Source organism: Musca domestica, unplaced genomic scaffold (genome assembly GCF_030504385.1).
Source record: "Musca domestica strain aabys unplaced genomic scaffold, Musca_domestica.polishedcontigs.V.1.1 2, whole genome shotgun sequence".
NCBI lineage: Eukaryota > Metazoa > Arthropoda > Insecta > Diptera > Muscidae > Musca > Musca domestica.
Window position 1 is genome coordinate 1,438,229 of NW_026712249.1, and position 27,084 is coordinate 1,465,312.

The window sequence follows — 27,084 nt, forward strand, 5'->3', positions numbered from 1 at the left end:
CATTAATTTGATTCTGATGTCATCCAAGTTTAGATATTGGCGATTCACCGCGTTCGTCTTATCGTTTCAAATTGGAGATTATTTGTTTAAGCCCTTCTAACAGTTTTCCCGGCGATTTTGGACTTGTCAATGTACAAGTAAGTACAAAGTAGATTGACCCTAATCTCAGCTACATAATATGAGGATAGACATAGGATTTTTACTTGTGATTTTTACCCGATTGGAACCTAGCTTGGTATTTAGATGTTTTTCCATTTAAATATAACATATTTGAGATCCTAAACACGTACTTCAACTATCTAAAAACAAACAAATAATAAAATCTCTCAGAAAGGATAGAGGTCTTCAAAATCCGATTGAAATATTTATAACACAAGTGATGGTTTTGTTCAAAATAACAACATCAAATAATTTCAATTTGCACCATTACCAAAGCTTTGGCAATCGAAAGGCTTCATTCGTGTCCACCTTAAAAGAAATTAGTCTTGGCTTTGTTAATGGCCTGTCTCTGACCTTTACGAATGTATTTTAGAATTGGCAATTCAAAATAAAACATTTTTCATGAAAAAATTGTACTCGAATTCTTATGTTAAATTAAGGCACCTACGTGAGTGGTATCGCTAAAAGTTCACAATTAATTATCGCTAAAAGTTCACAAAAACTAACAAAATCATAAAGATCGATAGAAAAGGAGTGGGCTTCTATATTGGCAGAACATCTAAGGTTGGCAGACGTATTTAGACATATGATGTTTAAAGAAATGCTGATTGATTTGTTTTCAAATGATTAATTAATCGAACATTTATATCCCATTTTATGCGAAACCATTAATTTTAATAAAAGTCCATATTCATATGGGATTTCTGATAGAGAAAAATATTTAGGTATAACAAGTTGTAATGAATTGAAAATTGTTACCCTTTTTGGGTGAGGTGTTAGAAGGGGTTCGCAGATATATATCATCTTCACAAGAGATCTTGTGTTAGCAAAATTTTCATTTGTGTGAAATTTGAAGAGAGCGTTTGGTTTTTCACAATCTTGAAGGTACCAGAAGAAATGGTCCGATTTTGTGTTGATGGAAATATTGAGATGTGTCAAGTCTGAATGGAATCGGATGTTAATTTCGCTTTTTATGAGATTCATGAAAATTAAATATTTTGACTCTTTGTGGGGGAGTACCAGAAGAAGAATTTTCACACCACACACCTTGGGTTAATAAAAATATGATGGTGTGTGTAATTTGAAGACAGTCACATTTTATAATAGATATAATTATTCAAAATTTTGAGGAGGAGATACTTGATTGAGTGGACCTATATTGTACATTAACGCACCTTGCACTGGTGTAAATATTAGGATTTGCAAAGTTGAACCAAAATCGTATTATTCTTTCTCTTTCTGTGCAGTAAAATATTGTTTTGAATGTCGACCTTTTGTGGGAGAGGTACCAGATGGAGTTGACTGATATCGCCCGTCTCCGAACTCGATCTAAGTTTGATAATAATATTACGATGTACTAGCTTTGGACCAAATCGGATATTCCCTTCGAGAGTTATCTTGCGCACCAACCAGGCAGACGAAGGACGGACATCGCTAGATCTACTCCAAATGTCCTGAAACAGATTCGCTGCAAATAGGCCTAGGGTCTATGATACACGTTTTGGCCGTATTAAATTATATATATCTTCCCTAGCCATATGGCTGAGGGTATAAGTAGCCATATGGTATAATTATGAAATTAACAAAATATTCTGACTATGACTTTCCATGAACACCAATATTGACCTGGAGGATTTAGTGGTTTGCTAAAGTAATATAGGCTCTAAGAGATTATATTTGTAAATAAGAATACAGCCACCATTAAAATTGCCTTTAAAGGTTGTCAGAATAAAACCGAGGAGAAAAAGTTTATTCAATACCCTTCGTCGGTCCGCAAAGTATTCGAGTTTTTATGTGATTGTAGCTCGTTGCTTCTCATAACGTTTTCATATTTTCCTTTTTTTCCTTTTATTACAGAAATATGTCGAAGGCGACAGCCAAAAAGTCTATTCGTACAGCAGAGACATGCCATTAATATTCATTGGTGGTGTACCCAGATCAGGGACAACGCTAATGAGAGCTATGCTCGATGCACATCCAGATGTCAGGTAAGTGAAATTTATAGCCATGTTCGAATGGGAGACAACATATGTGATGGTGTTAGTTGGCAACCTATTTCCTCCCCGTAAATAAACGTCATCGTCATCGTAATACTCTCGATAATTCACAATTTCCGGTTCAATTCAAATATGATTGGCACTGTCATGGATTATGAATGATACGACTGTCCCTACTCTGTTCCCATCCGAGTTAGCTAATGGAATAAAAAACCGTTGGAATTGGATTCTTTAAAGCATTCAATGTAACAAACGAATTATGAAATCAATTTGATATTTTGTGTAGTTTTCCTGACGTTTTTCGCGAATGTTGGCAAACAGAAATACAGGAAAATATTTGATTCTATGGGTGTGTGTCTATGTGTGTGTGTTGCTCAGCCAACTGTAGAGCTCTCATGTTCACTTGCGGAAAGACACCATAACATCCACCCATATACAGATGATGACGATGATGTTGATGACGATGATGAATGACTCCACATGTTTACAAATTTGCTTTTAAGTATTATTTGAAAGAATGACAGACATGTAACTAAAATTTCATGTACCAGGGGACACTGACAAACAAAAAAAAAAAAACGAAGTTCTGCATACTAAACAGTATTTATGAAACAATTTTTGCTCAGCGATATTAAAAAACAAAGCAAAAAAATGAGAAGAAATCCTAGAACAAGAAGTCACAAAATCGCTTGTGTTTCAAAACAAACCCTGTTTCTTATCCCTTCCGTTGCCGTTGTGACGCGGCGTGGTGACAGCTCTGCATGCAAGCACCGCCAGTTTTGAATATTCGCAAGAAAGCCCTCGATAATATTCCCCACGAGATTATTTCGGAATGTGGTGTGGCGGCGTGTGTGTTCACATGCAACAACCAGTCATACCACAAGTATTTTTTGTATATGTATTTATGTAGTAATATGTATTGTTTTTTTATTTTAATATACGATGGAATATATCTGTGAAACATAAAAAATACACACACACATACATATAAATGCCCTCAAATACCAAATATGTTCATCCGACAAAACAAAATCGAAATATGCCGCGACGGATTTTATTTTATTTTCGAAGGCCCCCGAAGGTATGTCAGAAGTCTGTGTGGGCTGGCTGATGGTATATATGTATGTATGTGTGTATGTATATTCTCCAATTCCATTTGTATGTTATGATGGCATGCCGCTGACTTCGAGTCTGAAGGCATTTTACATTTCACATTTATTTTCACATGACACTTTTGCCAACAGTCAGTTTGTTTTGCTGTTTGCACTGGCGAATCGACATTCTGACAACCCCATGGCAACACCCTCGAATATGCAATTCGCGTCCGCAACGTATGAATGTATGTGTGTGTGTGCTGAGCGAATGTTGTTCTGTGATACCCTTAGCAGTAATTCTGCGGGTTTTTGTAAATATTCGTCCTTGTTTTCTCTTTTAACAATCCCAATTGATATTATTTCTACGGGCCAGGGAATCAAAGTAACACAAAAATACATTACATTAACATATATAGGTATGTATGTATGTATTTGCAAATCATTTTAACGACTTTTTAAGGAGCTGAATTTAACATTTTATATTTAGGTACATAATCTTCTATTCCGATTGTTTTATAATGCTGGTAACAACCGATTTTTTTTTTGGGGGGGGGGGGGGGGTTTGTTTTTCAGTACACTTTGCTAGGAATATTCAATGGTTTTATAATTCTCAAGAATGCTAATTTGTGTATAATTTTAACGCTTTTCATTTTGGGATGTACAACTTAGGTCAGCCAAATATGTAATAGTTGATCACAGCTGCCACCGTCCAGCGTAGTCTAACCAATTGGGACACGGATAATATGTCTTTGACTGAAAAAATAAAAAAGCCAATTTGTGGTATATTAAATCGTGAATTATTCTCAGAACTTTAAACATATTCCTAAAATTATCTCCACCAGACTGTAGAAATACGAAGTAATTACAGGGTGAGATAAAAAAAAACTGCAACTAACTTCAGACTGCTGTCTTTTTTAGACATTTGTGTCTCGTACCATCGCTCGTTACTGTGATATTGGTAGTGTAGCCCAACGTCAAGGAAGTGGACGGAAGAAAACAGCAACATCAGCAAAAATAGTTCGAAAAGTAAAGAAGCGACTTGATCGAAACCCGCATCGCAGTGGCTGAAAAAAGCTCGTGTGCTGAAGATATCGCAATATTCCATTCGGCAAATATTGCAAAATGAGCTCGGAGTAAAGCCATTAATATTACAAAAAGTGCATGAACTTACACCGCAAAGGAAAGAAAATAAACTCAAGAGAGCTAACGAGTTGATTCGCTTGGCAAAGATGGTGAACTGCCGAAATTGGTTTTTTCCGATGAGAAAACATTCGTTGTCCAGCAGTTTGTAAACAAACGAAATGATCGTGTTTTCTTGCCAAAGAGGTTAGCTGAAAATGTACACCTTCGGTTGGTCACCAGAACTCAAGTGCCACTAAAATCTCCGGATACCAATCCGTTGGACTATTGTGTCAGGAGTATTTTGGAAAGCAAGGTTTGCACTAAAACATACCAAAGTGTCGGTCACCTCAAGCGAGCGCTTCGCCGGGTATGGGCCAAAATACTGCAGAGCAACATTCGCCCAGCCTGTAACGGTTTCATTGGTGATTTGAAGACCTTAATTCGTGCCAAAGGTGACCAATTCGAACAAATCTAAACTAATTCTTAATTTGATGTTATCTCCGACATGTTTTGCATTCATTCAATAAAATTAAAAACAGAAATAAAAATTATGGCGTTTGACTTTATTGCAGTTTTTTTATCTCACCCTGTATTTTGTACATTAATATGCAGACGCTGCAATGAATTTGTGGGGTTGTTAGATCACTTCAACTTCCTCTTTTCTATGGCACATAGTACAGAAGAATGCTACGATAATGAATGAGCAGTGTACTATTATCATTAAATTTACACATTACAATATTAGAGCAAGTGTCAAGCAAAACAAAAACAAAAGTTAAAAATTTTCCAAACTATGAAAATCAAAAATGTTCCATATTCTTCGTATCTTTCCGACAAGAAATCAACATTTTGAATATTGATAACTCTTACAAAAATTTTGAAATCAATGTCCGACTTTCTTTAAACGTCGCACATTTCAATATTTTGCCTACATTAGGCCTCGCAGAAAGGTGTGATATATTTGCATCAGGCTTAGGACAGGTGTAGCAATATCGGCCCTCTCCACCATGTCCATTGCCAACAAAGGGTTAAACTTTTAAAAGGTCATAACTCATACTCTTTCAGGTATTTCTCCACAACTATGTACAGAAATAAATAAATACTCATGAATATGTCAAATAGTGAAATTTCTAACCAATTTCTGGCAATCGTGCGTGCTAATAAATCCGTATATTAACCTATTATTTTTATACCCTCAGCCATATGGCTACAGAGGGTATGTATCATTTGATACGGCCAAAACGTGCCTAGTGGAAATAACGGTTTTATACCCTAGGTCTCTTTGGACCAAATCCGTTTCAGAACATTTGGAGTCGATCTAGCGATGTCCGTCCGTCTGTCTGTCTGTCTGGCTGGTGCGCACGATAACTCTCGAAGGGAGTATCCGATTTGGTCCAAATTAGCTACAACGTAATATTTTTGTCAAACTTAGATCGAGTTCGGAGATGGGCAATATCGGTCCACTCCTTCTGGTACCTCCCCCACAAAAGGTCGAAATTTTCAAAAAATATATTTTTTGCACAGAAAGAGAAAGGCTAATCCGAATTTGCTCCGACTTTGCGAATCCTAATATTTGCGTCAGTGCTACGACAGGTGTGAAAATGGACAATATCGGTCCACTCCATCAAGTACCTCCCCCACAAAATATTGAAATTTTGAGTACCCATGAAGCTCATAAATCGCCAAATTAACATCCGATTCCATTTGGACTTGGCACATCTGTCGAAATATTCATATCATATTTTGGGTCCGATTGTATGACACCACTTGTCCTTGTCTCAGAGAACTTATAGACGAAAATTATTAAATCAAAATGTGCCAAGAAATTAAATATGTTATAGGTCTCCAATGATTATTTTGAGGTGTTACAAATATAATGACATCATTTGTAATCCCGCTATCTAATTCTGATAGGCATAAATAACCATAGACCATAAGGAGATCTCCCCTATTCAACTTAATACCAATCTCCCTACCAAATCGGAAAATACCATTACAGATTTGTTACAAACCCGTTGTGTACATCCATTCACATTTAAACTCCGTTTTTCAATCCATAGAATTATATTTCAATTTGACAACTCCATTGGTATGTCGGACAATCAGGGTATCGCGAGAGGTATCAGTTCTAGTATTTGTATCCATTATTCAAATTTGTTTCATTCATTTCGTATTTGATTTTATTAGTTAACAAAATGGCCATTCATTCGAATCCAATATCACACCACGAGGCTGACGGCACGATATGAATGTACAAAACGTCAAATATAAAAGGTAACAGTTTTGACTTTGAAGCGAATGGGCGCGAACACACACACAGACACCAACCACATATAAATTCATACATGTATGTGTGTCTGTGTGTGTTGGAAATTTTATAAATGAAAATGCATCAACAACCAGAACGTGGCAAAAATCCAATTGGTGGAAGGCGGCATTACTGAGTGTCAGACATGACGACGTGTTTTTCATATTTTGCTTTTGATTGTGTGAGTGTGTGTTTGTGTGTAGTTTTTTCGATTTGGTTTTGCCACAATTACTAATAACGAGAGTAGTTGAACTTTTACGCGCGCACCCTAAAAGTATGCAACGTTTGTTGTGGCTCACAAACATTCCGTTTCCGGCAAAAATCTTCACACGTCCACTGTTTGTTTTGTCGTTGATGTGCGGCTGTAACTGTGGCTGTGGCTGCGGCTGCGGCTGACGATGAATGAAAAGTCATGTTTGCGTGCAGATGTGTGAGTATGAGCTGTGAGCGTTCTCTGGTATGTGTTTGGCGACGTAAAACCGCTCTTTAAATGCATGCCATGACTTCATTATGTTTCCCTCTCTTTTAATTAAGACGCTCGTTTGTTGGTTTGCTGAATGGCATGTACAACGAAATGGGTATTAAATGAAAAACACCAAAAAACAGGGGGATAGATAGAGTAAGGGCGAGGGCGAGAGGAGGCACACAAACGCCACACCAACAATTTTGTTTTGTGTGCCGTACTTTCATTTCTCACTCGCATTCATACGTAAGCGCCATTACAGCCGCTAGCATTTCAATCTTCAGAGACCCTACATCGCCCAGTAATAACACGGACATGGCCACCACGAACCAACCAAAAGAGGGGCAAAAGTATTTGTCCATGCATGAGTATGTGTGCGAGTGTGAGTGGGGATTTCTGTATGAGTGCACAAAATCCATAGAACAATACACACACTCTAAACGTGTTGTTGCTTTGCTGTTTCTGTTGTTGGGCTTTTGCTTTGTTTTATTTTATGTATTGTATTTATTTTGGTGTTGTTGGATTTATTTATTTTTTTTTTTTTTTGGTGACGAAATGGTTTTTGGCAACGAAGAGAAAGGAGGGCTTCGCTACAAACTCTGGGCATTGGGCCAACAAAAAGCGCTGAAAAACAAACACATAAACAGGCATCCGATAACTGTCCGTTTGTAAAACAATCACACACATACATACATATACTTCTACACTCACACACATACATGTACATTCGTCGTAAGTTATCTGTTTAATTTTTATCAGCAGTCAACAGCCATTGAGAAGATGTGTTGCCAACCAACTGACTAACACTACCATCCCGATTGTCATTAGCAGCGTTATCAATGGTCGTTAAGCGCTCTAATGAATGAATGAATGAATGGTGGACATAGACAGACAGAGAGACACAACAGTAACACAAATACTCTCACAAAAAACACGAACAAATCCCGAAAATATTGAAAGGGCCATATCTCTGTGCAAGACTAATTAAATCACTGTCGCATGTTGGTAATCGTTTATTAGACAGCTGTATAACCACGCTTCCATTCACGCGCACACACGCACATACAGGCTTTTTGTTACTGCTGTATCCGGAGCTAATTATGTATGTATGTGTGTGGTCATTTATTTGTATTTCTATTTATAATAAAATATTTTTTCTTCAATTTACCCGATTTAAATGAAATTCAATTTATTGGTGCAAAACATACAAATGTATTTTTAAATCGAATACTGGAATTTTATTATATTATAATTGTATACCGATTTATATATTCATACTAAAACAATTGCAAATAATTTATTGTAAAATCATATTAAAGTGAGACTCCAAAACACACTTTTTACATATTTATTGTTTTGAAGGTGGGCGGTCAGAATATGTTCTGTGTCATCAGCTTATTAGCCAGCTAAAGAATGGAAGCTAATGAGACCAAACTCAACATTCATACATATGTACACTTTTATATATGTACATATGTCTACAGAAAGTATATATTATTTGATACGGCCAAAATGTAACTTATCGAAAAAACTTTTTTAGACCATTGATGTCTTTTGACGAAACCCGGTGCAAGACATTCAATATAACTTGGTGCATATTAATAGACCAGCCATATATCTAGTGTGTATCTGGGACTTGTCCTACTGGTAGCTTCCCAAAAATCTCACTGACGCTTTCTAATTTGTTTTTAATGAACATATGTCTCCCATGTCTCACCATTCAGCAGTTCCACCCAATTTAACATCAATGCCAAAATAAATCATAAAAAAATTAAAGGACTTTTTTCTCATTTCCTATTATAGGTCCTTTGAACTTCAATGTACAGTTAATATGTCGACAATTTTTTGAATTTGGACTATTCCATCGGCCAACACTTTCATAATTCATCTAATACAGATAAAAATATTGCTATGAACAAAATTACAAGAGAATCTAACATTCATATCCAATTTTATGCGAAAATATAAATTCCATATTCATCCCAGGTTTCTGTTTGAGAGAAATATTTAGATATCGTAAGTTGTTAAGAATCACTGACTTGTTTCGCAAGTTATTACTGATAAAAGTATTGAAAATTGTGAACCTTTGTGTGTGAGATACCAGAAGGGATTCGCAGATATATATCATTTTCACAACAGGTCATGTGTTAGCAAAAATTGTTGTATGTGTGAAATTTGAAGAGATTTGGATTATTATTTCGTTTTCTTAGAGCGTTTTGTTTGCGTGTGAAATATGAGTAGAACCGGATGCTTATTTCGGATTGTATAATTCAAATTTTTTACCCTTTGTGGGGAAGGTATCAGAAGGAATGGTCCTATCTCTACCATTTTAATAACAGATCTTGTGTTGATAGAAATGTTGAGATATGCCAAGTCTGCATGTTAAATTCGCGTTTTATGACATTAATGGATATTCAAAATGTTGACCCTTTGTGGGAGAGATACCAGCAGGAGTGGAGCGAATTATCCATCTTCATACCAGACCCTAGGTTAATCAAAATAGTGTGATGTGTGTAATTTGACTCGTACATCACATTTTATAAGAGTTATTATTTTTCAAAACTTTGACCCTTTGGAATGGATCGATATTGTGCATTTTCGCACCAGACCTAGCAGTGATGCAAATATTAGGATTTGGAAAGTTGAGAGCAAAATCGAATTCTCCTTTCCCTTTGTATGCAGTAATATATTTTCTTTGAAAATTTCGACCTTTTGTGGGGGAGGTCCCAGAAGGAGTGGACCGATATTGCCCATCTCCGAACTCGATCTAAGTTTATAATAATATTCCGATGTACCAAGTTTGGACCAAATCGGCCAGACAGACAGACAGATGGACAGACGGACGGACATCGCTAGATCGACTCCAAATGGCCAGAAACGGATTTAATCCAAAGAGACCTGGATACTGTAGGAATAAAGAATTAACCCTCTAGGATGGCTTTTGTCTACAAAGACTTTTGTCTACAAATTATAAAATGTTGTCAACAATTTGTCTACAAGTTATATTTTTTCCCAAATGAGAAGAAGCATAAACAGTGACAGCTTATTAACTCTAACTTCCAAGGCGGCAGAAAACAAGTGTGGTGGAAGTCGTGATTCTTATTTTGTGAAGTCTGTTAACGACAGTCTTTTAGAGATTTTTCGACACCAAAACTTCCTTTGCGGAAAAATTTAAAAAATAGTATTTTAGAAAACAGTATCTTCTCAAAAACATTTGGAGAAGATGCTAGCAGTACAACATAAGAAAGGCTTTGAGATGGCACCATAATATGTAAGCAAATTATGAAGTTTTTCCTATTTTTTTTAACAAATCTTCCTTTTAAATTCTGATGTTAGATCTATTTTTGGTAAAGCAGAGAGTAAAACATTGACAATTCCAAAAAGGCCTAACACACACATTTAACCATTTTCATTTTTAATAAATAGGTTAAGATATTACTTGTTAAATATACAAGTGAGTCAAATTTACATGTCATTTCTTGAAAAAACTTCACAATACATATTAACTAGCTATTAAATCTACCAAATAGTTCTTAGAATCCGGATTGATGAATAAAAAAAATAAACTCTAAACTACTGACTCACTGGTTCCAATGTCTCTATATGACCCTTAATGGACTACTGACTCACTAGTTCTAATGTCTCCATATGACCCCTAATGGACTACCACAATGTCAATAGTTACTTCCGAATGGCAAGCTCATGCATGATGTCTATAGGAAAAAAGCATTGCTTGTCTACACTTAGTCAGCAGTACTAGTGACAAAGTCAATAGTAAGTCAGTAGTTATTCACCATTAGCGTTTCTTACGGGGAAGTAACACCAGATTTTATCTTGGTAATTATAATGAATGTGACCTCTACGAGCATTGTATTCTGATAAAATGTTTAAAATTGTAAAAGAAACATTCAGCTAAATTTTCGATTTTTTTAGTTTTGTTACTGTGTGGAATGAAAAAGGAATATGAATTTATCTCCACTGCAACAAAAAGGGCATTACTTTAATCGAATGTATCTGATTGAAATAAAATTGTGGCACCCAGCAAAAACATCAGCCGCTCGTTTCAATCCAATTTAATCACTTTGCCAAAATGGAAGGTCGTTGTTTTCATTGGCAAAATGAATCAAAAAAAAAAAAAAAAATCGTCCATTACAATGAATTATTTTCTGTATGTGTGTGTGTGCGCGCGGGCGGTTTTGTGTCTGTATGGGTGCAGTTGACTTTTTCAATTGTGAAACAAACGAATTGATATTTACAGTCATCAGAGAGGAGATTTGCGCTGTTCATTCCAAGTTTATTACGGCAAATTCCCGAAATTGTGTTCATGACTGCTGCGACTTAACCGAGCAAAGGATTCCCTTTTTCTGCTCCGTAGATGTTAAAGCAGCCATGGCATTTTTGCTTTTTGTCCCAACAATGAGAATCCACCAGCAAAGAACTCTAATCCAACACCAGCAACAATGGCAACGGGTAGTTTGCTTTATTTTTAGGAGGAGAAGCAGAAGTTGAAAAAATCGCTTTGTAATAGGCCAGAATGTAGAAAAAGTGAGTAGCTTTTTTATTTTCTTATGACAATCGCATCCATTGCATGGCTTAAATTGATTGTTGCTGCTACTACTACTACTACCCCTAAGGCAGTGACAACGATTATCGTTCTTCTGCCGTTGTCCTTTCTCCCATTCCACCAGCTATGGTGGCGGCGAGTAGCTGCAGTCAGCCATAACGATGACATTTTAATGGGAAGTAAAAATTATAGATCAACATTTATGGGCTTGGATGGTGTGCAGCAGAGAGAGGTTTGCATATGATCCATGTTGATGCAGGAATGGGGGCCCCATTCCAATCCCAGGGTTACTTCGAATGACCCACAAGTTATGTGTGGAGACCACATGTAAAAGTTAAGCATAACCGCAGTAAAAAGGCAAAGAAGGTTTCTGAATATGGAAAATGGGGACGAAAGAAAAACAATTCGAATTGTTTGGTCATTTCCTGTGGAGCCCCCATACATGTCACCCCGTCCGACAGTCCATGCAGGAAAGTCCATTTGAAATGTGTCATATCACAGAGTGGGCAGTACAACCGGTGTGAGGTATTTACGTTGCAAAAGTGCCATGCATTGTCCGTTTGTTGGGACTCGGCCCGTGAATCAAATAAAAGACCAACTATGCGCGGTGGAGCCAAGCTACATACATCGCTGCAGCCTTTGCCAGCCGATATGCTGCTAACATAACATCCAAACTCTTCCAGGAACCAGACAGAGGAATAACCGACACAATGGCAATTAATGCTTAAACGCTCTTCAGATGCCTTTACAAGTGCCTAACCAGCAGTGTGCCGGCAGAAATTGCCAGCTGTTGTGGAATTGATTCCATGGGGGCTGGCTGGATGCAATTTGATAGGAGTATTGCGCCCGGGAATTAATCAAAGTGAATTGTCTGTTTAATGTTCAGAAACAACAATACAAAATAGCAGAGGCAGCAGCTGCAGAAAGCAAAGAGACACTTCATCTATGTCCGCACCGCCACCGCTACACTTTGCTCCCACCTTTGCTGGCGTTTCATGTACGCCTTTGAATGTTAAATAGTTGTCGTTGCATTCGTATACTCTCATTGTTCACGGCTTGAGGGAAAGCCTCCTCCACCCACCCATACAAATGGAGTTATCCTTGTGTGAGTTGTTTGAGTAGTAACCATAGAAATCCACAACAGGCAATGCACAGCATCTCCAAGCCAAGAAATAGGACAGAAGAGCTCTTGCTTAGACCACAAAGCACATGCCAGCCATTCATGGAACAATATTTTACTTTGTAATGGAGGCTCAAAGGAAGTCATATTATCATCATCTGCTGCTACTGCTGCTGCTGATGCTTGGCGCTTGGCGCTCTCTGTGTCCCAGAAACCTAACAACAATTCCATAGAAATGAGTCAAGAACAAAAATGCTCGCATACATGCATATACAAATATACGTATACACAATAAAGTGGTTTCATATCAGGTTGTCCTGAAATTATTTCATGTTAATTCTTGAGATGCACAGATTTAGGGAGAGATTTGAATGTTTCAATGTCCGGGTGAAGTGACCGTATTGCAAGTACTAAATTTGGCCATTTTCGTACAAATAAGCACATTTATACATTTTAAATTGAGCAAATTTGATGAAATGTTTGGTATTATATTACTTATACACTTACTAATTCGAATGGATTTCAATTGTCAGTTTCATTGCGGATACGTAAGTGGTTATGTTATTAGATGGGGTCTTATCCCCTACTTGGATCTAAACTCAAATTCGATTGATAAAATTATACAAATTGGTCCAATACTTTATTCCATAGACATTTCCATTTTTTTAATATTGTCCAAGCATTTTAAATCACTTAACATTGTTAACGATATTGTTGTGATTTCGTTACATCAGAAAAAAAATCTACTTGATGACATATATTTGGCACTACAATATCCTATTTTTGAACATATTTGTGTATATGTAGACATTTACAGGACACCCTAGTAAATATATTGTACGCATTAATTCCTACACAGCAGAACAGTACTTACAAACATAACATACATGCATACAAATATCTATGTATATTTTAAAAACTGTGGATGTCTAAGGATAACAGGAAAACACACTCGGCTGCGTTACATGACGGAAGGGGAAAATCAGAGGGGGGAGGTGTAAAATCTAAACAAACATAAACTCTTAATAGTGTCACAAAAAGAGTTACGACTCCAGAAATTAATGTGGAAATCATTCGTACATACATACGCACATATGTGTTTAAGTTTATTAGGTTGGTTCTATAAATAAATGCCAATATCTATTTAATTAAGAAAACTTTTAAAAGTGTTCCGTGAAATGTCTTTTAAATGGATTTTTAAACGAATATTTGTGCAAGGATACTGTTATTTACAGCAGTTTGAATCTTATTCTAATTTTTCCCTCGCATTCTGACCGAGGTAAAGTTTATCATATGGATTTATTAGATCTCAAATATTTCCATTTCCCATTTTTCTTCGTCTTACTGTGTAGCTTTAATTTAGATAAATATTTTTGTTAATTTTCTTTTAAGCACTTTAAATGTGAGAGCCCCTTCAACGGAACAGAACTGAGTAACAACTTGAAAAGCATCAATGCTAAAACAAAAGTGTGTAAATAAATAGACGGACGGATTGCAAATCTAATAAAAGCGAATGTCGAATGCTCTTATGTGAGATGTCATATTGTTTTATGCCAAATATTTGTACACTTATATGAAGATATCATAACTATATACAGATGTGCATATGTGTATTTAAGTACATTTGCATGTATATGAAGTTATGTGTTTGCAAACAAGTGATGTGTGAGCTTGTGTTTATATTTAAACAAAAAAATCCAATAAAAGTGTCATTCTCTGTTCTAAAGTTGAATAAATACCATGACGTCGGGATGATATACTTACGTTAAGGGTCTGTATATTATGGATGGGAATGTAACATGTGCTGTACATATTGTACAACAGGATGAAAGAAGCCTTTCAGGGCAATAGCATTTGTTGTATGTATGTCTGTTGTGATTATGTTTATCATCGTCATACACTACATTGTTACTTTAAAAATATTGGGCTTGACATTTTGATGTCGACCTATTCTTGGCATTATCGGTCATCCTATGAAAGTCATAAAATATCTGCCGAATGAGAGCAATCACAGCACCTGGGCATATGTATCTTCCGTTTACCCTAAATCTGGCTGGGAATTTGTTTACAAAGGCTTAACATAGGGAATGCAACGATATTTTTCGACCAATTTTATGATGTAAATAAACCATATACTTGCTATTTGGGAGACTTACATTTTTTAGAAACTCCGACAATAGTGCACATAACGGATTCACTGTTTGAGTGTTATCGTGCGAACCATTCAGACAAATAGAAGATCGGTCATGTTTAATTCGAAATAAATCCCAATATCTGGTCAATGTCATGCATTTTACGTCTTTGGATAGACTTTAATGTCAAACCGGAAGAAACATATGTATATATATTATATATCTTTGTATGGGAGTTATAGGAGTTATACATCTGTACCGAGTTTCACCAAATGTCACAGACTTATTTTAAAACGGTTCGTCCTTCCGCCAAATAAACTGAACTGCGGCAATTTTTCAATGGTCTGAAACTGCGTCCTGTTCCATAATAACAAAGTGGGCGGAATACCCTGTGGGTTGAGTATAAATATTACCTCTGATTATTTCAAATTTAAGTTAAATAAAATTGCACTAAAAAGTAAAATTAAGCTAAAAATAGTCGGGTTTAATCTCATTATTGTTGTTTTTATAAAAACAACGTTTGTTTATTAGTCGAGAAAGGTGGTAATGGTTATTGGGGCGGGGGGTAAGACAGGGAATGCCTAGGTTTCAGAAAGAGCCACCAATCCTCATCAGTTCGGCGATGAGCAAAATCTTTCCAAAATCATTTAAAGAAATACTTTACTATATGCCTATACTGATTTCCTTCCAACTTTGTATCTTAATATCTAAATTTGTCTTAGATAATATAATATAAGAAAATAGACCTCCCACACAAAAAGCCAAAATTTCGAATGATTATTTTTCTCATAACAGTCGGTGATTTTTCTCAAACTTTGTGTATCTAAACTTTTTTACCAACAATATATCTGATATTAAATACTTCTTTACGTATTTCCCACACAAAACTAAAAGAAATGCATTAACTATTCCTCACACAAAAGTCCCTTTTTTGGATAGAAGGGCAAAAGAAATTTGTTCCATTTTACATCGGCATAGCGCCATCGGCCTTTCTTTATATAAAGTAAACTCTCCTGATATTGATAATACCCAGGTCATCTGAAATTATGACATGCTTTCTGTAGAGCCCACACAGATTATGCCAATATATTTGCATTTGTTTTCTTGTTTTTGTGTTTGTCTCTTTTATGACAATTGTGTGCAGGTGTGAGTGACAGCATCAGCCGCAGCAGGAAAATCCAAACAGGAGGACATTACAACACATTGAGCTCAGCTGCTGAGCCTTTTCCAACTGAAAAGATTTTTCATTTTTGCTGTTGTGTGAGTTGAGTTGTAGTTCAGTTTTCATCTTAGGCTCATTTCATGTATTTTTTCCTTCTGCTACGTGCCATCATCTACATCTTTGGCCCGCATGAAAGAAAGAAGGAATGGATGAATGAATGAATAGACTTGTTTTGCATTAGGCATTACTAGATATTTGCTTGCCAAGGTACGGTATTTGCTCTCTGTTGTAATCACTGAATATGAGTGCGATTAGGGGACCAAGCGCGGTGAGGATTTGGCGAGGCAGCTGCGACGACGGAAATGGCTTATTTCTATTTCAGCAGCTGATGTTGTACTGCCACCAGTGAGTGAGCCTTGTTCATTTTTGTGTTTATTTGCTGTCTTTCGCGCTTCTTTCTTTCGTTCTCCGGCATCGCCAGTCAGCATCATCCTGCCTGGCGTTCGTGTTGCATTGTGTGACAGAGAAACGTCTGCTCCATGGCCATATTCCCACGCGAATGCTTGTTTAAGGTCTATTGTTCCCAAGATAGAAAATTCTTTTCTGGGAAATAATTTCACAATGAAAGCAAACGTTAGAAGCCACCAATGTTTACCGTTATTGTGAAGATGCGCGTTTAATTCCCAGCCTCCTGTTTGTCCCACACGACACCGCGCCGCGCCGCACTACTATCATTGCTAGAGCAGCCAATATGTTGGTGTTTTGCGCTTCACTTGATTTCATTTTCCAATAATTCCTTTTGTCGGGAGCGCGCGGTTTGGCATTAACCGTTAGTTTGCAAAAATAAGAAAAAAAGTTTAAAATTATTTGAAACTTTGACTTGGTAGTCTTTAATGTGGCCTCCAGGCAAATTGGCTTTAAGGATATGGAAAATTTATAGCCTATAACTATATAAAGTTTAAGGAAGCCCAATGTGTTTGAAGGTTTGTTAAAAACTTAAAATTAATTATAAAATGAAACTATTTTCTTGTATCTGCCGTCAGTGCAAAAGGATTCGAGGAAGTATGTTATGTAGGCTAGGTACATAGATAAAGTGGCGATGGAACAGTGTTGGCATGTTTGTACGGGGTACCGCACTATTTTGTTGTTGCAAAATAGTCAGTCTTAATCCTTTTATTATTCTTTTTATTAAAACAACGTTTGTTTATTAGTAAAAGTGGGTAAGGCAGGGAATACCGAGGTTTCGGAAGGATCCACCAATCATCATCAGCGGTGGCCAAAATGGTTTACATTAATTGTTTGCATTTCGTGACTGGAGCTGAAAACATGTTTTGAAAGAGCTAGTTTTGTTTTTGTTAGAGGGCAATTTTAATGCTTATCGTTGAATTTTTATCATAGCAGCTGTTGCCGGTTGAGATTGTGGCTATGAAATGTAATATTCTACTTATATCAAATTGAAACCTGAGTTTTACGGACAATCGAAAGATTCATACAAAACCTGATGATGAACTTATGATGCAACTTCTTTTTTTTTGGTAGGGAAAAGTTTTGCTGAGGTTGTCTAAAACGAAAACTACTCACCGTTCGTTCCTAAAGATACAAATATGAAGTTATTGATAGAAATGAGTCGAATATGGAAAAGTTAAATCGTGATGGTGTGGTTTTGTATCTTCTGGCCAATTTAAGTTCAATCTATGTTCTCGCATTCGAGAAGAAGTTTAGGTCTTGTATCCATCATGAGGCTAAGCCTTCAGTTTACAAGCCTCTTTTCTATCACCAATGTTTTTTTATACATCGATGATCGATCGGGACTTTAAAGACTTTATTTGCAATGGTAAGGCTTAACTCTCCATCAAAATTATGTTATGCCGCAATTTGTGCCATCTAACATTAATGTGGATTGCATTTGGTTTCAACAAGAGGGCGCTACATATCATACAACAGAGAAACAATTCAATTGCTGCATCACTCATTTTCCGGTCGTGTTATTTCGCGTTTTGGACACCAGAATTGGGAGCCTAAATCGTGCGACTTAACACATTTAGAATTATTTTCTTTTGGGGTTTCTTGAAGTTGATGGATTACGCGAATAGGCCGACGACGGCGCTGTATTAATAAAAAAAAACCGCAGCATATATGCAAATATGTTGCATACATAACCTCATTCTGTCTACTTTACGATACAATAAAGTTTCAGGATTTTTTTAATATCTGTGTTTTATTTTTTTTTTATTTTAAAAGTTGTATTCTATTTGAGACATCCGTTGTGTCTATTTTGACTGGGCGAAAAGTACACGGCTGCGTATGATAAACATATTTTATGCCCATAATTATTCATACGCCATCGCTACTTGGACATAATTTTTTACAGTTCCCTTCCCATCTAATATGTGTTTAATTTTTATTATTATTTTAGATGCGGTCAAGAAACCAGAGTTATACCAAGAATATTGCAGCTTCGCTCCCACTGGCTCAAGTCCGAAAAGGAATCACTGCGGCTGGTAGAAGCTGGCATTACCAAAGAAGTCATGAACAGTGCAATTGCTCAATTTTGTTTGGAAATCATTGCCAAGCATGGCGATCCAGCTCCAAGACTTTGCAACAAGGATCCGCTCACCCTAAAAATGGGCACTTATGTGATAGAGCTCTTTCCAAATGTAAGTCCATAAGTCATTTACAGATTTCTTTTGATTTGGTCAATTCGCCTACTTAACACTTCTGTTTTGTTTTAATTACAGGCAAAATTCCTATTTATGGTACGCGATGGACGTGCCACTGTCCATTCGATTATTTCGCGCAAAGTGACCATAACGGGTTTCGATCTGACCAGCTATCGCCAGTGCATGCAAAAATGGAATCATGCCATTGAGGTTATGCACGACCAGTGCAAAGAGATTGGCAAAGAGCGCTGCATGATGGTGAGTTTTATCCTGTTTGGTTCTGCCGTTATTCATTATGAGTTTTCAAATAATTGTGGCTCAAACGATTAATCAACGATGTAACGCAATGTGCTTGTTAACCAGCGATACAACAACACATTACATTGAAAATTAAATTAAATGATGTCGAGACCAGTGAACGCCATTGCCATGCCAGGCAACATTGTTTTCCATGTTCAATAGCTGTAGGCATGTGTTCTTAGTATACAATCATGTACGAAAGTTTAAACATTGCTGGAATATATTGTAAAAATGTCAAAATGTAGAATAATAATGGCATGTAGACAAAAATGTTGATAAATGACAAGTGTCCAAATGCAATTGCAAAGGATCTTGGATTTAATGATACTATGAATAAGTCCATTGAAAGTACTGTCAACATCATTTTCAAGAGAACTATTAGAGGAAAAAATTACACTCCAATTCTACTGGAATACATGTTAAATGGCCTTTCTTATGGCAAGCCCTTCCCTTGAAGTTAAATACCTGAAAAATCTACCAAAGGGTGTGACCATTTTTAAATGTAAGCTTAACTCACGCTAGATAGTGTAAAAAATTACTCGGAGTACTACCACCTTGCATGTAACAATGTGCATAAAGTTGAGCATTACATATTTGTGTAAAAATTTCATGTGATTTTATTCTAACATTAAAGTACAGTCCACAATGCAGAATACACATACTCTATTTTAGGCTTGAGTGTATGTGTGTAGGTTTTCGCTACCATTTACTGCTCTGCTGAATTGCTTTCCATACAGCGTGCATCTGGCGCCAGACAGTCTGTTATCATGGCTGGAGCATTTTAACAAAATTGTTTCAATAGCAAATGTTATGTCGCCCTTTCTACCCTTCCGTGCCATTTGGTCCATTATCTGACATGGCTTCGCTCTCCAATGTTATATTTTGATTGGAAATTAAATGCAGCGTATTTTTAAAACGATTAATATCTTTGTGGGGACATCGCGAACACAGTGAACCTAACTGTCAGCCATGAGACCATGTCGGGGTATTAGATTTTTAACACAGTGTGTATGTGTATGGTGTGGTAAAAGAAAGTTTGGTCTGTGCGTTTTCTTTGGTTGTAATGGCTACTGAACGTGGAATGTTTGCGCACCAAGCTTGATCACTTGTAAGAGAAGTTTCCAATTGATTAATATATTTTATCAAGACATTCTCCAAGGACACAGAAACCATTTATATGTATGAATGTAATTAGAATAAAGAACTGTATTACGAATAAATACGTATGAAAAAAATAGAATGCTGTCACAATCTATATATTTACCAAAACTAATATTCGTTTCAGTGTTTTTTTTTTTTTTTTTTTTTTTTTGAATTCAGATAATAGCTGATTTGAATATTGTGTACAAAAGCATAATTCTAAATTCTTTAAATTTCGGACAGTTACAAGGAAAATGTGGACGATTTTCAGCTTCCATAAAGATGCATAAGGAACTGATTGGGTTCCTATTTGCATCTATATTATTAGAATTATGTTTGAGAATATCACTTCCGGCCTTGAATACCCACATTTTCTCCTCTGATATTAACAGCGAGTTGATGTAAGTTTGACCTACTGATGGGTCTAGCTTCGAGTAAATTCGGGTCGTTTGATTGGCTCTATTTATGGCAAAGACGTGATCTTTTTGTTCGATAACTTCGCTTCTGGCACTGCTCAAACCAAATGGTTCAATATTGTTTTGCATTACACGAATATAATTTGTCCAGTAAATTTGTTTTTGCAAAACTATTTTCCTCAGTTTGTGAGGTAATCGGCTGCTATTGTAATCAAATATGGCTCGAATGATATAATCCTAATGAGTTTTCAAGTGGATGATGTGGCTATGTTCCATGCCTCTTTCTAATCTTAGTATGTATGTCGAATTGATCTGCAAACTGTTAAGAAGAGTTTCCATTTGCACGAAATTGATACATCGGGCTTATTCAAAATAAATTTCCATGTAGAGTTTCAAGTTTTTTTGTTTGAGTAATTTTTTGAAAAAAAGAGAAATAGGTAAATTCCGAATTAATTGTTATTGGTTCATTTTTGTTAAACTATTTTTCATTTCGCGGAAATTTTCCACCTTTTCTGAATATTATTTTTGCCTTCTCCATGTTGACAGTAACATTCCACATATCACAATACTCTTCTAATCTATCTATCATTATACCCTACAACACTATGTGTTGGGGGTATTATAAGTTTGATTGGGCCAAAAATTATGTAACACCACGAAATATTGATTTCCCACATAGGAAAGTATATATGGATCTTCCTATCTCGCCGAGCTGAGTCGATCTAGCTATGTATGTCCGTCCGTCCGTCTGTCCGTCTGTCCGTCTGTCCGTCTGTCCATGTTAATTTGTAATCACTCTACAGGTCGCAATTATGGTCCGATCTTCACGAAATTTAAAATGGAGGTGGGGCCTGGGTCAGAATAGAACCCTATTTCTTTTGGTGATGATCGCATAATATTTAGGGGTTGAAATGGACCAAAAACTGAAAAAATTCCTGATTTTGCACTTGCTCTACAGGTCGCAATTATAGACCAATCGACGCGGAATTTCGCATGTAGCTAGAGTTTAGGGCTGGCAAGAAGCCTACCCATTTGGGTGGTCATCGGATAATATTTAGCGGGTAAAATAGACCATATCTTTTTTGTTGAAAAAATTCAAAATTTTTCATTAAACCGCGAATATTTTAAATCCCGGCGAAATCACAAAGCCATGATAAGGTTACTTCTGATCTTTACATTGATGTTAACATCCAACAAAACGGATATATAGCAAAATATGTGCGATATATATGTTTATCAAAGAAGATATGCTTGAAAGATCTCTTATATGTCGAGAACGGCTGAACTGATTTCGACAGTTCTCATTAATTCAGAATGGCCTCTTGGCAGGAAAGAAAAAACGTCTAAAAAAATCGCATAAAAATATCTCTCTAAAGATGAAAATATTGGATTTGTAACATTTTCTCATATTTTTTCAATTTTGTTATATTTTTGGCATATTTTCATTTTGAATTAAACATTTGGTAATACTTCTACAGCTAACAAAACTAAGTAGTTAGGATATCAGGATATCATATACAGATCGCATTTATGGCCCGATCCTTACGAAATTTTGCATGGAGATAAGATGAGGGTCAGAATAAAAGCCTATTCTTTTTGGAGATGATCGCCATATATTTAGGGGTTGAAATGGACCAAAAATCTGCAAAATTATCAGCAGGTCGTAATTATGGGGGTTACCGGACATTGCAAAAGCCAAGCAGTTTTGGATGGCCATCCAAAAATATTCAATGTGTGAAGGAGTTTGCCAACTTTTGTAGACAAAATAGGAAAATGTCCATTCCAGTGACTTTTTTGGAGAATTCACAAATACAGGAAAGACGCACTTCTGACTATTTCGTTAACGCTGATTTCGTTGAAGAATATAGTAAAATATATGTATCTCATATAGATGCGTTTCAGTCAAAAACCAATAATAAATGTTAATCTTTTGCCACTTCTGAGAGATTATAGGTCTTTGGGAAATATTGGTTCCAGATCTAGGAAGACCATTTACGTGCAACATTTTCCAATAAATTGGAAATGAGCAAATTAGTTAAAGTTGCTATTATTCGAAAATTAGAGAACGAAACCTGATGGCTTTCTTTTATTATTTGTCACAATATCTTGTGAAGTTCTTTCGAGTATCTCGCCTATATAAAGTGTATCGTTTATTATAGTGTTGTAGGGTATTCAACGGTCGGCCCCGCTCGACTGTAGCCTTTGCTTACTTGTTTTTGTAGTGCCTTCAAATCATTTGCCAAGATTACCATATCATCTGCATTAGGCAGTATTCTTATATTTAGGTCATCAATTTCGTTACCGCCGCCGATCTAAGTATAATGCAAATAGCAATGCAGACGTCGAAAATTTATCAGATTCAGATTATGTCCTGTCCATACTATGAATTTTGTATCATTATATACATTTTCCTTAAATTGTGTCACCTCCGTTGATACACCAAGAATAGTTTATATAGCATAGATTTTCTGCACACATTGTCGAAAATCTACGAAGAAGGCATATGCTTTCTATCTTCATGTCAGTTTATATCGACCATCGAAGTGAGACTAAATATATTATCATTCATCGAGTAGTTTTTTCTAAAACCGAATTGATATTCGTTGATCTTTTTGTATTTTTCTGCCCAATTGGACAACCTTTCCGTAACTATTCCCATCAAGTAGTTCATAATATATAGCCCTCAATAGTTCTGAGTGTCGTATCTCCCTTTTTAGTTATGTGGTAGATTATGCTGGTAGAAAATGTCATGTCAATTTTTCCAGAGTTGAAAACTTTGTTGCATTAATTTACAATTTCCCTTAGCAAATGTTGTGGAGCATTTTTATAGTTCTGTCATTGAAATAAGTGTTTAGGTCTTTTTTCATTTGAGTTAAATCTAGATCTTCATTAATCTACAACCCTGTCCAAGCAGTAATGAGTTCTATATAATTTTACTTTCGCCTACATTTGCCTTCCACTAAAGCCAATAATTCATTTTCATTTGTGACATAAATTAACCATTCTCCTTTTATTTCAATAACAAATCCCATAATGTCTTTGAACTTTCCGGGTTAATCTTTTCACACTCAATAAATCTTCAAAATCAATTTATATATTCTGTTTGTACATTCGTGCCGGATATCCTATTTACGGGGAAGGGCTTAGGATTTAATTTACAAAATTAGAAAATTGCAAAAATGTCATTACCAAAGTAACCGGAACTTGTTGTGTTTAAAACCCGAATATCACTTTCAAATTTTTAGTTCGAACATAAATCATTTGAAATATCAGAAGATAACGTTCAACCAAGCATCTGCCACAACACTTGCTGCTGGGCTCGTACTTGACGCTGATGCTGCTGCTGCAGATGATAAATTTTCTTGAAAACCATCAGTGATTTATGAAGAACGATAAGCTGTACTTTTGTACAGCCTAAACTCATTGTAAATGGTTGCGCGACGGCTTAGTTTGGTGAACAGTTTGGCCATTAGGTTACATTTCCACTGCCACTGCCAATGCTGCTGTTGCCGTTGCTGGCGTGACTAATATAATAAATGTACTTCGGCTGGTGCTGGTGGTGGTGGGTGGAGTAGAGCAATCATATTCATTGAAATGTGAATCTCTTGCGGACTTATGGGACAATGACACCATAAGCTTTAAATTAATGAGACGGATAAATTGATTTTGTATTGTTTCGGATTGCTTTGGAAATGAATTTCAGTTTATTAAAAAAGTTTAAATGGTACAGAGTTTGGGAAATCATAAAGTTGAGCGTTGAACGGGATTGGGTATTTGGGAAGGCTAATACACATTGCTAAATTGGTATTATAAAAGTTCAATCTGTCTGTTGGGCTAATTATCCAATGGTAGAGATATTCTTTGGAGATTGCTTGGAATTTTTAGCATAGCCAACATTAATTTCACAGAAATTACTATCAAATTTGTTACTATTTTGATTTTAAACTTTTTTTCGATATTTTTCTTGTTTGGGTCTTTAACAAATATTCAGCTTTAAGTTCACACAAGTTGGCCTACCCCAACAAAAATTGATAGACTCCCAATTTATGTACAATTGACCTTCAAAGCTTTCGAGGTATTGAAATAAAGTAAATAAATAAAAAGTCTAATCTTTGAAAATAGCAGGATGAAATAAAATAAATATAAAAAGTAACTCTAAACTTTGAAATTAGCTGAATAACATTGTTATTGCTGGAAAATGCTGTCAAAATAATAAATACATGAAATTAAATTGTCTCATTTTGAAAAAAAAACTCCATTGCATCTAAAATGTGGAATATTTATTTTTTCCTCTTACAGGTTTATTACGAACAATTGGTATTGCATCCCGAGGAATGGATGCGTAAAATATTGGAATTCCTTGATGTACCATGGAATGACTCCGTTCTGCACCACGAGGAGTTTATCAACAAACCCAACGGTGTGCCTCTCTCAAAGTAAGTAAACGACATTAAGAGTGTTTTGCGGGGATTATGACCGTTTTTTTTTTTTTTTTTGGTCATAACTCCACATTGGAATGGGAATTATGTCCAAGAAAAAATCGGTCTTTATCCCCAAAAAGTAGCAGAAGTGAGTATGTCCAGCACCAATTATCGCGAACCAATGTTTTCTAAATTTTAAACTTTTTTGTAATTAGCCGGCTTTCGGCCGGGACTTGAGATGTTTTCCTCTCAGTTTGTCCAACAGCAGCTAACGCAAAGCAAATGTTTCTAAATTTAATACAATTTGTAAAAAAAACGGTCTTTGGCCAGGGCATAAAATGTTCTCCCCTGAATATATCTAACAACGGCTAATGCGAACTAAAGTTTTCTACATTTATTTCATTTTGTAAGAAACAAGCCTTCGCTCGGAGCTTGAGATTTTTTCCGCTGGGTATGTCACGCAACAGCAAACGCAAAAGAAACCAATCATAATCTCCATTACAATTACGGGGATTATGACCGTTTCTTTTTCGGTCATAACCCCCATAATAAAGAAATAATCGATCATAATCCCCAGAAATAGGCTTACAAATAAAAATAGTTTAAATTTCAATATCTTGCGGTGGGATTTATATTGAATTTTTATTTTTACACTTTAGCTCAAATGTATTCTTAGATACAGAAAGAGTATATGTTTCGTTTTTTTATGCTTCCACGCGCTATAGCTATTCAACCTTCCAACTTATTCAACTGCACCTCCGCCACGTATTTAATGAATTCCATTACCATGGAATTCTTTAGGGCAATGATGCTTATTCTGTGTCACTGGTTTTAGACTCTCTTTCTGTCCGTCTGTCTGTCTGGATACACATCTATTCATTTTTATGTCATCTTGCATTCGCAAATTCCCAGAATTTTAATATCATTAACTAACTTCCGCCATAACTTACAATTATGGCTTTGCTTTATGGGCGAGCCTCAGCTCCAAATGCATACAGATGGCAACGGTGGGGGGATAGATGGAATGGGAGTTGGGGCGGCCTCTGCTTTTGTTTCGTGGAGATATGCGTGTAGAATATAAAAAGTTTTTCCATCCAGGTAACATGGTGTCTCCAAGCTAAATGGCTAACGAAGCAATTAACTTTTTGTCTCCCATTTTTCTTGTCTATTAATTTGTTGTTGCTGTTATTGTTATTTTAAACTTGCTTCTGTTTTCTTGTGTCTTTGCAGAGTGGAGCGTTCGTCGGACCAGGTGATTAAGCCAGTAAACCTGGAAGCCCTGTCGAAGTGGGTGGGCAACATACCCGAAGATGTGGTGCGCGACATGGCGGACATAGCACCTATGCTCTCGGTGTTGGGCTATGATCCCTTTGCAAATCCGCCGGATTACGGTAAGCCAGACGCCTGGGTGGCAGATAATACATCGAAGGTATGTGTGTGGCTTATATAAGTGCCGTTGCTCTTCTTGTTGTTGGTTCCTCGTTTATTCGTTCGTTTGTTTGTTCGTTGGCTGCTTGGTTGGTTGTTAATGTGCGCTTGTTTTGTGATTTGCTCCATTTAGTTAAGTTCCTGACTTTGTTTGTTTTGTGTTCAATTCGTTTTGGCCTGGACTCCAATTCCCCATTGTGTTGTATTGTCTGGGTTGTCTAGTGTACAGTCCCGCTTTTCCTTCCCAGTTACCACCAACCATTTTTATTTATGAATGTTCTTGTTTTTCTCCGCATTTTTCCTTTTTCTTGTTATTCTTGTTGTATTTATTGTACGTGTACATGTTGTGTGCCATCCATCCAACCAACCAGCCATCCATCCAGGCATTGCTTTTATTTTCGTATTATATTCCATTATGTTTCATTTAATTTTAACTTTCCTTTTCTTAAACATTTTTATTGTTGTTGTTGATTTTTTCTTTCCTTTGTTTGTCTTCGCCGTCGTCTTCGTCGTTGTAAAGAAATAAATAAAAAAAGTTTTTCCTAACAAATGTTGACATTGTGTTGCGGCTCCTACAGCTCCTCCAGCCGTCGTGTTC

General features: G+C 36.2%; 1 protein-coding gene across 2 annotated transcripts in view; it reads left to right on the plus strand.

Moving 5' to 3' along the window:
- The window catches only part of LOC101893374 (protein-tyrosine sulfotransferase), a 38,224-nt gene that overhangs the window by 4,831 nt on the left and 6,309 nt on the right, over positions 1-27,084 (plus strand). The window contains exons 2-6 of one of the 2 annotated variants that reach the window (XM_011295239.3): positions 2,017-2,147; positions 18,538-18,778; positions 18,860-19,039; positions 24,937-25,073; positions 26,289-26,487. In XM_011295239.3, the coding sequence (XP_011293541.2) occupies positions 2,017-2,147; positions 18,538-18,778; positions 18,860-19,039; positions 24,937-25,073; positions 26,289-26,487 (888 nt within the window). The remainder of the gene's footprint in view (positions 1-2,016; positions 2,148-18,537; positions 18,779-18,859; positions 19,040-24,936; positions 25,074-26,288; positions 26,488-27,084) is intronic. The other variant, XM_059121574.1, reaches the window with a different exon arrangement.